At 42.2% G+C, this 13,694-nt stretch overlaps 1 protein-coding gene across 7 annotated transcripts in view; it reads left to right on the forward strand.

Moving 5' to 3' along the window:
- The window catches only part of Ccdc62 (coiled-coil domain containing 62), a 36,514-nt gene that overhangs the window by 15,885 nt on the left and 6,935 nt on the right, over positions 1 to 13,694 (forward strand). For all 7 annotated transcript variants that reach the window (XM_076922862.1, XM_076922865.1, XM_076922864.1 and 4 more), the window contains 5 exons: positions 2,795 to 2,883; positions 3,366 to 3,481; positions 5,570 to 6,289; positions 9,227 to 9,335; positions 12,713 to 12,829. In XM_076922862.1, coding sequence (XP_076778977.1) covers positions 2,795 to 2,883; positions 3,366 to 3,481; positions 5,570 to 6,289; positions 9,227 to 9,335; positions 12,713 to 12,829 — 1,151 coding nt within the window. The remainder of the gene's footprint in view (positions 1 to 2,794; positions 2,884 to 3,365; positions 3,482 to 5,569; positions 6,290 to 9,226; positions 9,336 to 12,712; positions 12,830 to 13,694) is intronic.

The raw sequence follows: 13,694 nt of genomic DNA on the forward strand, positions 1-13,694 counted from the left end.
TGAGGCCAGCCTGGATTATGTAATATTAAAAAGAGAAGAAAAAAAGGTGAGGGCCAGGGATATAGTTCAGTGGGAAAGCCCTAGCCTAGCATGCTCAAGGTTCTAAGTACATATAAAAATAAATACAGAATTAAGTAAATGAATAAGAATTGAAGGTATGTATGCGGCTCTGTGGTTGAGCGCCTGCTTGCCTAGAATACACTAGACCCTGGATTTAGTATTCAGTGAAACAAAAGTGAGTGGAGTAAGAAAGAATTGGAAAAGGCTTAATGTGTAACAATGTTCTATTGAAGAACTATGGCAGAAACTTGACACGTTTTATTCAAAATTGGAAGTTGTTTTAAAATTTTACTTTAAGTTCAAAAATGTATTTTCTCTTGTTGAAGATAAAGTTCTTCACATAGGCTTAGAGACAGTGTTTCATTTCTGTGTATCATATGGTCATTAGGAGTTTGCAAAGATGATTTTAGTGTGTCTTGACTGCTGGGAATGGAGGCTAGTCCCATTAAATCCTACCTCAGCCTACAGTCCATAAAAGGTGGAGCCTCAGCCGGTCTTAGACACCCCAGAGTACCTTCCTCCATGCTGTCTTGTGTTCAGGAAGAGCTATTAGCACAACTTCACACAAACTCTTTGGATTCTGGAACCAACCTGTAGAAATAGACAGACCCACTCCACTCTGATCTCTCATCTGTGCAGCCTTGCATACTACTGTCTGGACTAAGGAAACATGGCTATTTATTGTTAGAATTGCTTCTGATGCAACAGGAGGTTATCCTAAAATGCAGCATTAAGCTGGGTATAGTGGCATTTGCCTGTAATCTCAGCCATTGAGATGTAGAGGTAGAAGGATCAGGAGCTCAAAGCCTACATAAGGCACATAAGTAGTCAAGGCCAGCCTGAATTATGCAGGAACCTGTTTCAAACAGTGGAGATGGGGAGGTAGCTCAGTGGTTAAGAGTATTTGCTTTATAATCTAGAGGACCAGATGGATCCCAGCACCAAGCCAGGTATCCCTGAAATTACCCAGCTCTAAGGGTAACAGAGACAGGAAGATCCTTCAGGCTTATTGGGTTCTAGCCTGGCTAAACAGATTAAACCAGATTCAGGGAGAGACTTTGTCTCTCAGAAGTAGATAGAGAGTAGGCTCTAGAGATGGTTCATCCAGGAAAGGCATGTGCTGCCAAGCCTGAGGCCCTGCGTTCAGTCCTTGAGACCTGTGTGGTAGAAGGAGAACTGGTTGTTGAAGTTGCTCTCTGACTTCCACATGCATCACAGTGTGAGTAAATAAAGAGAGAACTATATAGGCTGGCAAGATGGTTCAGCGAGCGAAATGTTTGCTGTCAAGGCTGATGAACTGAGTTTAATTCCTTAGACCCACATTGTGAAAGAAGAGAACTAAGTCTCAAATCTGTCATAGTACACGTGTGCCTGCAATTACATTAAAAATAAACAAACACAATAAGTCAAAAAATTATTTGCTACTTAAATAAGTACAGGTGGATCCCTGGGAAGAGCCCCCTGTTGGTTATCCAACACCACATGGTCAGCCTTGAAATCATATATGGCCAAGTCACAGTCTTTTCACTGAGCAGGCTGTGTATGTGTGTGTTTAAAACCCACTCTGTAGGCCTCAAACACAGAGATCCCCTTGCCTCTGCCTACCAAGTGCTGGGATTAAAGATGTGTGCCACCACTGTCCAGTTCAAATCCGTTCTATGTACACTGTTAATGCATGTTTGGGAATAGTACCTTGTTTTTTATACCTTTCTAGTACCTTCTTTGTATGTACTCCTTTTTCTCGTAATGCTGGGGCTAGGGATCAAGCCTAAGGCCTTCCATGTGCTCATTAAGCACTCTCTACCTCCGAGCCATATCCCCATCTCCTAAAAATAACTTCTTGTTATATTTTTGTATATTTTTGTATATTTTGTATATTAAGTAGGGTCCTTCTATGTTGCCAAGGCTGTTCTCTAACTCTTGATCTCAAATGATTTTCCCATGTCAGACTCTAGAGTAGCTCGGATCACAAGTACATGTGGCCAAACTCAACTTGTTTAAAATAAATTCATAGGACTGGAGAGATTGCTCAGCAGTTAGGAGAACTGACTATCCTTCCAGAGAATCCAGATTCAATTACAAGGACTCACGGTTGCTGACACCTCGCAGTGTCCAAGGGATGGTGCTCTCTTATGAGGGCAGGTGTGGGGTGCACATATATACTTGCAGGCACTCACATACATATGATTAAAATGGTTAAATCTTTACAAATAAAAATGAGTCCTTAGCCATGGGTGATAGGATGCCACAATCCCAATATCTAGAGGCTTCGAGAGGGTCATAAGTTCAAGGCTAACCTAATAGAGGGACCCTTCTCAGTGAGTAATGACTATTTTTCAATACTTGCTTTCAGGCTTTGGTTTTGTTTGTTTGTTGTTGTTGTTGTTTTCAGTTGGGATCTCATGTAACCCAGGCTACCCTTGACCTCCTGAGTTTCTCACCTCCAACTCCCAAGTGATGTGTGCCCCTGTGCCTGGCTTGCTTTCATGTTTATTGTATGCATATTTTCTTATAAGCACATGCATATACTTTAAATCCTTTTGATTTAACATTAGTTTATATTGTGCATTTTCTTGTTTTATGAAGGATCCAGTCAGAATCACAGATTAAAGCTTTTACAAGTCATTCTGCAGTTTTAAGAATTACAACAAAAATATTAGTTAAGTTGTTAGAACTTGAAAGACATTTTGATATTGCTGATGAAAAAAACCCAATCATTTTTTTTCTTACACAGTTGAGAGAGAAAAGAGGAAAGATGAATTACTTGATATTGCAAAGTCAAAGCAAGATCGTACAAATTCAGAGCTACACAATCTGAGACAGGTATGTCCCAGCTGTGCACTGTAACTGCAGGATTAGGAAGCCATCTGCCTATGAATTTGTGTGTGTGTGTGTGTGTGTGTGTGTGTGTGTGTGTGTGTGTGTGTGTTTGAGATAGAGTTTCCCTGGAAATTGCTGTGTAGATGTGCTGGCCTGGACCTCAGAGAATCTCCTGCCCCTGCCCTACCTCTGCCTCCCCAGTGCTGAGACTAAAGGCATGCACCACTACTGCCCAATACCTGTTGATTTTGTTAATGGTGCCTTCTAAATCTTCACTACATCAAACAGATGTCGTATTTAAGCATAGCAGATAGTCTTGGCTGTGGGAATTGGTGGTTAGGTGATGAGATATATGGAAATATCCTGTTGGAACCATAGGAAACAACAAAACAAAGTGTCTGGTCTGTTTTAGGATTTCAAAGTGCCAACTATTGATTCAGTTTGGTTTGGTTTTTATTGTATTGATTTGTTGATATCTCTGGCAGATTTATGTAAAACAGCAGAGTGACCTGCAGTTTCTTAATTTCAATGTAGAAAATTCTCAGGAATTAATGCAGATACATGGCTTAAAGATGGAGGAACCAAAGGCCCTGGAGTGCAGGTAATCTTAGCCTATGCTGTTGGTGTTGATTTCTGCTCCTCATAGGTCAGTTTTACTGTGTTCTCTGTACCCACTGCTGCATCTTGTACAGTAGGCTATAAATCTGGGTGCACTAATAATTACAATAATCCTAGTCCTATGGAGGACATGATGTAAGAATTTTAGATATGATCTATTGGTGGCAACTAATCACCTAACAAAAATAAAATCATGGACCAGGTTTGTCTGTCTGTGGGTAGAAGGCTCTGAGCTGGAGTAGACACTACAGAGATAGCCAGGCCTTCATAAAGCTGCACTTGCAATGTTTAGGTGCTGGGTTTACCACAGGGAATAAGGTCTATGGGACTTGATACCTGCCTTAAAAACTAATGCAGAGACTAGTGTTAGTGGCTGTGGCAGGAGCTGAGGTCTTCTGGTTTGTTCGCCTGTTAATAGGAAGCATCCTTCCCTCACTGTGACAAGAATTGTGGGGATGATGGTAAAACCAAAATACTTAAAGAGTGTTTTGCTAGCGCAAGAAACTGCCACAACTGAAGACCATAGCCTTGCCCTTGCTTGCTTGCTTTCTCTCTTTCTTTTTATTTTCTCTTCTTTTTTTCTTGGTTTTTGTTTTTTTGAGACAGAGTTTCTCTGTGTAACCCTGACTGTTCTCGAACTCACTTACTCTACAAACCAGACTGGCATCGACCTCACAGGGATCCGCCTACCTTTGCTTCCCAAGTGCTGGGATTAAAGGTGTACACCCACATCCTGCCTGCCTGCTTGCTTGCTTGTTTTCTCTCTCTCTCTTTCTTTTTTCCTTCCTTCCTTCCTTCCTTCCTTCCTTCCTTCCTTCCTTCCTTCCTTTCTTCCTTTTTAATGTTTTTGTGATGTGTTCTCACTAAGTCATCCTGGGTGGTCTTAAAATTAATGGCAATCTTCCCTTTTACTGGGATTACAGGCCAATGCTGGCATGCTCAACTAAAGCCATTGTACTTTTCCAGAAGAGAGAATGGGGAGTCCCCAGTCTGCAGGGAACTATGAAGTCTGAACTAGATTGGCAATGACTGGTGTTGCCAGTTTCTTTCCCTGGGAAAACTGGAGTTAGTAGCTATAGGGACAGGGTGTTAAGAGGCTGTATTGCCAGTAGCAGTAGGATTCACTGTGCTATGCTGTACTTCTGTCTGGATGCCCTCTGCAGGGGGTTGCCAGTCACTCTTTGTCCAATCTCTTGCTGCCACCTACAGACCCAAGACGCACGCAGTGTTCTCTCAGACCTTTGACAGGTGTCTTTTTCCTCTTTGAACTTCATTGCCACTGGGAAGCATTGGATGAGTTAAGGTTGTTCCCTAGAAATGGTCCAAGCCTGCCTGGTGAGATGGCTCTAGAGTTAGTGGCACTTACCACAAGCCTGGAGGCCTTAGTTCAATTCCTAGACCTCACAGGGTAGGAGGAGAGAAGCAACTGTCATAAATTGTCCTCTGACTTCTATATGCTCTCTCTCTCTCTCTCTCTCTCTCTCTCTCTCTCTCTCTCTCTCTCCCACACACACACACTATATATATATGTGTGTATATGTATCAATAAATGTATAAAGTACAAAAAAAAAAAAAAACAGAAAAGTGGTTCATGCCATCATAGAAAGAAAGAGCTGTTGAGCTGTGCTTTCTAATGGCTCAGAATTGGTGAATACAAACCAGGCATGGTGTGTATACCTGTATTCCTCGTACTCAGAAAGATCACCATTTCTAGACCAGACTAGGCTACAATGTGAGAACCTGTCTTAAATCAAATTGATAGAATCTTTGATAGGAACACCTTAGAGGAAGGCATAGCAAAAGGTCTAGTTGTATTTGTGTGGTAGTCTTGACTTTTTTGCTGTTGTTTTGATGGTAAACCCAATGAGTGAGGGATGGAAGGGGAGGGGCATGTAGGCTTGGTGTTCAGAAAGGCTTCCTATAGGAGGTGGGGCTGGAATTGGGCTCCGAAAGTCAGACTAATGGGCTTTATTGGGATTTAGGTCTACTATGAGGTTTGGGGAGGGAATACTAGTAGATGGTAGTATCAAGTCTATCTTATAACTCCTATTTTTTTGTAATGCCACTGTAGCAGAGACATGTGTTTATCAGACCTTGACAATAACTACCCAAAAATCGATATTAAAAGAGAGAGAAATCAGAAGTCATTGGTTAAGGATCAAAAGTTTGAGGTCACGTTGGCTCAGCACAATAGGTCAGACAAGAGCTCTTGTGATGCATGCAGAGAGAAGAAGCTGCAGGTTAATACTGCGTTCGGGGAAAAAAGTGTAACTGGTCTTTCATCTCTATTTACCAAAGACTTACTGGAGAAACAAAAGTCTTGGTCTCTGGGTGGAAAAATCCAGACTGAACCGGAAAACAAAGTTACACTGTGCAAGATTCATGCAAAATCACCAAAATGCACTGGAGTGGAGCTTCCGATGGAGGAGAAGCAGCTCTCAGAAACCTCCGCCTCGCTGTCTGATGAGAAGCAGTGGCATGACATCAACGTCTACCTGGGCCTCTCCAACTGCTCAAAACAGCCAGACAAGTTGGACGGGGACTGCCACGACCCAACAGAAACATCTGAAGTCTCATACTGCACCCAAAATGAAGTCTGTATAGGTGACAGTGACCTGTCTGAGTCCAAGTGCTGCCACCCAAGTAACATCATCATTGAAGCCCCAGGACATATGACCGATACAGAGTGGATGAATATTTTCAAGCCTTCCAAAGGGCAAAGGATTGTTCGCCACAAAACCTTGTGTACCTGTTCAAGAAGTGTCAGCGCAATAAAATATTCCTCAGCAAGGTTAGTGATGTTCACATCTGTAAACAGGGGTGCATACACGGCAGCAGGGGCCGAAAGGCTGCAGTGGCCACTCATGCTGTGGCTAGCAAGAAAGCACTGGCAACTACGTCTTACTTCAGACAGACCTTTTGCTCTTTTCCTCAGGGCATAGACACTGGGGTCTTTGTGCAAGGAGACATTATAGGCTCCAGTGGAGAGTTCGCACTGAGGGCAGCTTCTAAGGCAGAAGTTTTGCTTAAAAGCAGAACCAGTTATGAGCTGGGCAAAGATGTTTTATTAGAAAACAAGCAAGTAGGTCACGCTGCAGAGTGGAATGCTGTTCTGGAGCATTCCTCCAGGATGCTTTCCAATTGACAGGCTGACCCTTTGAGGCCCAGACTGCAGTACAGACCCAAGTCATAGTTTTCAATTTTTTATTGCCCAGGCTTTCTTAGTTTCTAAATATGATGTGAAAGACAGAAAATTTGTGTTTAACAAGCTGATAAAAGTAACTGGCTTCTTTTTTTCCTAAGACAATTAGTATATGCTAAATTATTCAAGCTTGTCTTATTGTTACAGTTGGTGAGTCTTGTGGCTGAGTGGCACTGTAATAATGCCTGCTATTTTTAAGTAAAGCATAGCTCTTCATTGCACAGAAAGAATGAAGTTTCTATATTGAGAGCCTTATTTTAGTCACTGCATTGACTTTCACAGGACTTTATGATTAAAATTTTTAGTACTTACATTATGTAGGGTATTCTTTGAACCTTTTAAAAAGCTTGGGTCATTAAGAACCATATAGATATTCTGCTAAGTGCATAATTTAAAAATTGCTTGCCATACTAAATGTCATTAAGTTACTTGATTTTTTAAAATCTTTGGAAAGCTGAAAGTATCAGGAAATAGCTGTCTGTACCTAGATCTTCAAGATCTTCTGTGTGTTTGTGTGCTGCTGGGAGTTGAAACATAGGCTTTGTTCATGCTGGGCCAGGGTTCAACCACTGAGAGCTACAGCCTTGTGTGCCCTCCCCAATATGTATGTATGTATGTATGTATGTATGTATGTATGTATGTGAGCACACTGTTGTCTCTTCAGACACACCAGAAGAGGTTATCAGATCCCATTACAAATGGTTGTGAGCCATCATGTGGTTGTTCGGAATTGAACTCAGGACCTCTGGAAGAACAGTCAGCGCTCTTAACTGCTGAGCCATCTCTCCAGCTCTCAAATATTCTGTATTTATAAGGGGAAAGCCTGCATTGGGTAGTTTTAAGAGGCTTTTGTGTGTGATGTACAAATAAATTCAAGCTTGCGTTCTGGGTTTTTCTTCAAGGCTTCTAAGACCTCACTAACTTCTACAGTTTAAATGTCAACTTGTTCTTCCAGCTGAGCCTCAAACACAAGTTCATGATAAGTAGAAAAGATTGTGGTATTTTCCTGTTTATCTCAAGTTACAAGAACCTGTGAACCCACTTTATTATCTAAGTACATGTTCTGATTTGTGCCCCAGCCCACTTAACAAGCAAGGTCTGTTTGTGAGGGGGACTCACAGGTGCCTGCAGGGAAGTGGTCAGCCACTCAGGTGCTGCTCCAGTTTTACCAAGGCAGGGGCATTTGCCAGTTTCAGAAGCTGGAGCCTATCGCCTCGCAGCTAAACACAAGTACCTGCCCTGCCTTCTATGGGGTCCTGTCCCTAGAACATTCTTTACTTTTTCACTAAAACTTAGTTGTTGTTTTTTATTTCAGGGTTTGAACCCAGAGCTGAGAATGCTAATCAAGTGCCTTACTAGTGAGCTTGCACCCTAGCCTCTGCACTTAAAACCAAAGCCAAAGCAGATTTCACTCATTTATTTATATGTGTGTGTGTGTGTGTGTGTGTGTGTAGGTCAGAGGACAACTTGTGGGAGCTGATTCTCTTCTTCTACCCTGTGGGTCCTAGAGATTGAATTCTAGTCCCTTGGCTTGGTGGCAAGAAGTTTTACCCATTGAGCCATCTTGGTGGCTTCTGTACTTTTAAAGTTTCGTTTATTGATTTCTTTTTTCATTTATTGATTTTTTTTTTTTTTGAAAGAGTCTCACATTATAGATCTGGCTCACCTTGAACACACAGAGATCCATTTGTCTCTGCTGACTTCTAGGATTAAAGGTGTGCTCAGCATGCTGGCTTTTTTAAAGGTTTTTATTTGTTTTACTCCCCACAACCCCACGCCCCACTTCCAGACAGGGTTTCTTTGTGTGGTCCTGGCTGTTCTGGAACTTGCTCTTTAGACTAGGCTGGACTCAAACTCAGATAACCGTTTGCCTCTGCCTCCTCAGTGCTGGGATTAAAGGCGTGTGTCACCACTACCCAGCTAAAGGTTTAAGGATATTTTTAAGTTAGCTTTTTTTTTTTTTATTTAACTGCTTTGTGTGTGTGCTCGTGCATGTGTGCACTCATGCACACACACATAGATGTATAATTGCCTGTAAGGTCAGAAGAGGGTGTCAGATCTCTGGAAGCTGGAGTTGAACAACCACGTGGGTGCTAGGAATGAACTTGAGTCCTCTGTAAGAAAAACACATGCCCTTAATCAGTGTGCCATTCATTCAGCCCTACCTCTGTACTTTTTTGAAGGAGGGAAATTCCTTATTCTTACAGTTACCCTAAACTACTAATTTTAATTCTTACTTGGAAAATATGTGTTGATATATAATACTCTATCCAGATGTACATTATTCCAGCCTTGGCGTCCTCGTTTCAAAACATATTTAAGCTAGTGATGGTAATATATGCTCGTTAGCCAGCCCTCCAGAGGCTGTGGTGGAGGAGTGTGAGCTCTAGTCCAGCATGGGAGCCTTAACAAGTTTGAGGCCTGGACCACATAGCAAGGCCTTGTCAATTCTTTGTCCTCTTAACACACTTTCTCAGTGTGTGAGTGGCATGTGTGACACTCTCTCTCTGGTCTTATTTTCTACAGTGAGCTCATTGGCTTCCAGCCTTCCCAATGTTTGGGTTCCTTAAAGTCTGCTGAAAGAGAAGATGAGTTAGAGGCCCTTCCTGACAAAAGACCCTCATCCAGTGAAAAGGTTTATGTTTTGCATGAAAGTTCTCAATTTATTTAAGCAAAGTTTCTCCGTAACATGCTTTTATTCTTTGTAGCATTCATCATTGCTAGATCTTTATAAAGTCGAAGGCCTCCATCTCATGTACTGGAGAGATGGTTCGCCAGGTAGTGCTTGCTGCTCTTGGACAGGACTCAGGTTTGGTGGCTTACACACATCTCTAGTTTCACAATGGGCATCAGGCACACATGTGCACACTCATGCAGGCAAAATACTCATACACATAACATCATCTAAATGCAGTTTGTTTTTTGTTTTTCGCTTTTTTAAAATTTTGGTTTTTTGATATAAGATCTCTGTAGATAGTCCTGGTTGTCCTGGAACTTACTCAAACTCAGAGATCCCTCTACCTCTGCATCCTGTTATTAGGACTAAAGATGTGTGCCACCACATCTGGCACTAAGTTTGTTTTAACTCATAGACCTTTAAGGTTACTTAAATGTTTATTCTTTTACAATTTTACACACACACACACACGCACACGCACGCACACACGCATGCCATGTGCTCCCCCCGCACTTTACTCCTATCCTTTCCCCATTGTCTTCTTGTCCCCTTTTAGGTTATTTTCTTCTTCCTCCCTCCCTCCCTCCCTCCCTCCCTTCCTTCTGTCCTTTGCTCCCCCCTCTCTCATTCTTTTCCAGAGACAACAGTTTTCTGGAACTCACTCTGTAGACTGGCCTTATACTCAGATCCACCTGCTTCTGCCTCTCTGCCTCCCTCCCAAGTGCTGGAGTTAAAGGTGCACACCACCACTGTCTGGCTTATTTTTCTTTTCTTAAATGTTTATTATTATTGTCTGTATGTGTGTGATGTGCATGTGTGAGTGCAGGTGTGTACCACAGCATTCACGGGGATGGGATGTCGGCGGCTAGCTTTCTAGTATTGGTTTTATTTCTCCACTGTGGGTCCCAAAGACTGAACTAGGGCATCTTGCTAGCCCTTGAGATTCTTATTAAACAATATTGTTTTTCTCTCAAAAATTGTTGTATTGATTTTTTTTCAACTTGAAACCAACAGCAATACAAAAAGAATTGACAGCAAATCCTACTCAGTTGCTTGTCCTTAGCCATGCCTTCCTTTACACATACATACTCTGGTAACAGCAGTCTCCAGAGAGTCAAAGGCCATGGACTGGTGACCTTAGACGTGGCTGCAGACATAACAGTGTTCAGCACTGGAGTTCTACCATAGAAGAAACCCGCTTACCTATGAGTCCTCCATTGTTGGTGGACTCACCCTCACCCTCACCCTCACCCTCACCCTCACCTTATGAGTCCTTCAGAATTGAAGGCTTCATTCTGCTGACGATTATGGGCAAGATGAGGCCTGGTGGTAGATCACAGGACATAGCTTTCCTTCCACTCTCCTATCATGTGCACGTGTGCGTGCAAGTGTATGTGTGCATATGCATTGTGTTCTCTGTCCTGTCATGTGCACGTGTGCGTGCAAGTGTATGTGTGCATATGCATTGTGTTCTCTGTCCTGTCATGTGCACGTGTGCGTGCAAGTGTATGTGTGAATACGCATATGCATTGTGTTCTCTGTCCTGTCATGTGCACGTGTGCGTGCAAGTGTATGTGTGAATACGCATATGCATTGTGTTCTCTGTCCTGTCATGTGCACGTGTGCGTGCAAGTGTATGTGTGAATACGCATATGCATTGTGTTCTCTTTCAGCATCTTGGAGATTCAGGATTCAAGAACTATGCCATGTGCTCTGTGGCACTTTCTATAATTAAAGAATGTTTTATAAATTTTTCACCTTCTTTTCTGTTTTGTGTGTGTGTTTAGGGTTTTTTGTTTGTTTGTTTGTTTGTTTTTAAGACAAGGTCTCATGGAGCCCAGGATGGCCAACCATGTAGTTAAGGACAGTCTTGAATTCTTCGTTGCCCAAATGCTGGGATTATAGGTGTGCACCACTCCCAGGTCTTCAGCATCCATTTCTTCCTCATCTTCCTCTTTTTCTTTTTCTAACAGAGTCTCCCTCTGCAGTGCTTGAATTACAGAGATGAGCCACCACACCTACATTTTCCTCCTTTTTCTAAAGATTAAAGGAAAAAAACTAGCTAGGTTTACCTTTAATCTCAGCACTGGGAAGACAGAGACAGAGCAGGCAGATCTCTGTGAGTGTGAGGCCAGCTTGGACTACACAGTAAAAAAAGAAAAGAAGATCATTTTAATAATAGGCGAGAACAATAAGCTTTGATCAAACAGTTTTTCAAAATGTTTTCCTTTTCCCCATGCACATACCTGGTAAAAAGGAAAGGAAAGGAAACAAGACAGAAGTTATAATATACACCTGTAATCCTCACACTCGAGACAGAGGCAGGGTCATTGTGAGTTCTAGGCCAGCCTGGGCTACAGAGTAAAATATCAGTCTTAAGAAACCAAAACTGAGCTGGTGAGAGACTACCTCCTTTTACATTTATTTATTTGATTGTAGGGTGTTTTGGTTTGGGGTAAAGGCAGTAACAGCAGGCCTGATGAACCAAATCCAATCATCTGAATCCACTGGGTACACATAGAAAACTGACTTTGCAACGTTTTCTCTGACCTCCTGCCATGGAGCACTGTCTCCACACACAGAGTAAACAGGTGTCCTGTGTTTAGGTTAGAGGCCATCGAGACTGCTCAGAGAGAGGGTAAAGGCGCTTGCCACCAAGCTTGACAGCCAGAGTTTGGTTCCTTCCTAGAACGCCTGTGTTGGGAAGAGTACAGACTCTTACCATTTTCTGCTTAAGAATTAACTCTTTTGCTGGTTGTGGTGGCACATGCCAGTAGTATTTGCTGAAGAAGGCAGAGGCAGGAAGATTATGAGTTCAAGGCCAGCCTGGGCTACACATTTAAAAAAAAGCATCTCTGCATATTCTAAAAGCCCATGTACCTTTAATGTCAAGGTTCTGTTTTACAGTTGCTTTGACCCGCTAATTATGTCTTGACTTTAAAAAAAAAAAAAAAAAAAAAAAAAAAGACAAGGTGTCACTATGTAGTCCTGGCTGGCCTACAACTCATTAGGTAGACTAGGCTAGTCTTGAACTCAGATCTGCCTGCTTCTGCCTACTGAGTGCTGGAATTAAAGGTGTGTGCCACCATACCCATCTGGCTTGAAGTTTGTAGGAATGCCAAACAATGTCTAAGAATCTTTTCTTATAATTAGCCATAGTAGGTTCTGTTAATGTTGCATTATTTCATTGAGTAAGTTGTAAGGAATGAAAGGAATTACGTGTATTTAATAATACCGATGTCTCTGTTGACAGTTAATGCCTGTGTCTGTAAGTTGTGATTGTGCAAAACACTTAGAAATGTCCCTCACACTTGTGACCTGCTTTGTTTTTTCAGGATGACTTTTCTCCTACAAGTAAGCTCCAGCGCCTGCTGGCTGAGTCTCGGCAGATGGTCACAGATCTGGAGCTGAGCACGCTGCTACCCATCAGCTGTGAGAATCTCAACAGAAGTGTGCGTTCCCTTTTCTTTCTCTTAAAAACATTGTGTAGGTATAGGTGTATGTGCAGGGAGGGGTGTGTGTGTGTGTGTGTGTGTGTGTGTGTGTGTGTGTGGTTTCTAGGCCAGAAGACAACCTCAGTGTTGCTCAGGAGCTGTCTGCCTTATTGTCTGAGACAGGTCTGTCTGTCTCTGTGGATGCTGGGGATCAAGCTCAGGTCCTCATGCTTGCATGGCAGAACTTGCTGACTGTTTTATGTCCCCAGCCTGGAGTCCCTTTTCTTGAGCCCTACAGCAATAAGGTCTGAATATGGGAGGTGGCATTCTGATAGAATGAAGGTTTCAAGAAGAGAGGCACAGTGCTCAGGAGTCTGAAATGGTCTAGAGAGACTAAACCAAAAATGGCCACTGTTCCAGGTTGTTTCTTTCTCATTTGTGGAATATCTGAGGGCAGACACTTAATTTGCTGTTTTCTGCGACTGTAAATGGAACCTAGGGCCTTAAGTGGCAAGTGCCTTACTCTCCACCCACATCCTTGGAGATGTTTTAAAACACACAAAGCTTCAAATGTATTTATGTTTTGTTTTGAGACAGGGTCTCTGTATATAACCCTGGCTGTCCTGAACTATATAGATCAGGCTGGCCTTAAACTTGCAAAGATCCTTGTGCCTCCTGAGTGCTGGGGTTAAAAGTGTGCACTACCATGTAGGGCTCCAAAGTTTCAAATTTAAAGTGTACATAAGATTTTAAGAACACTTAAAAGTAGAAAAAAATGCAGTTGTTCATCTCTGACAGCCACCAAACACTTGCTCTTTTAAATTTTATTTTCCTCCTCTATATACTTTAAATTTTACATTTGTTTATTTTTGTGTGTTTGTTT

This window comes from Arvicanthis niloticus, chromosome 24 (assembly GCF_011762505.2).
Source record: "Arvicanthis niloticus isolate mArvNil1 chromosome 24, mArvNil1.pat.X, whole genome shotgun sequence".
Classification (NCBI taxonomy): Eukaryota; Metazoa; Chordata; class Mammalia; order Rodentia; family Muridae; genus Arvicanthis; species Arvicanthis niloticus.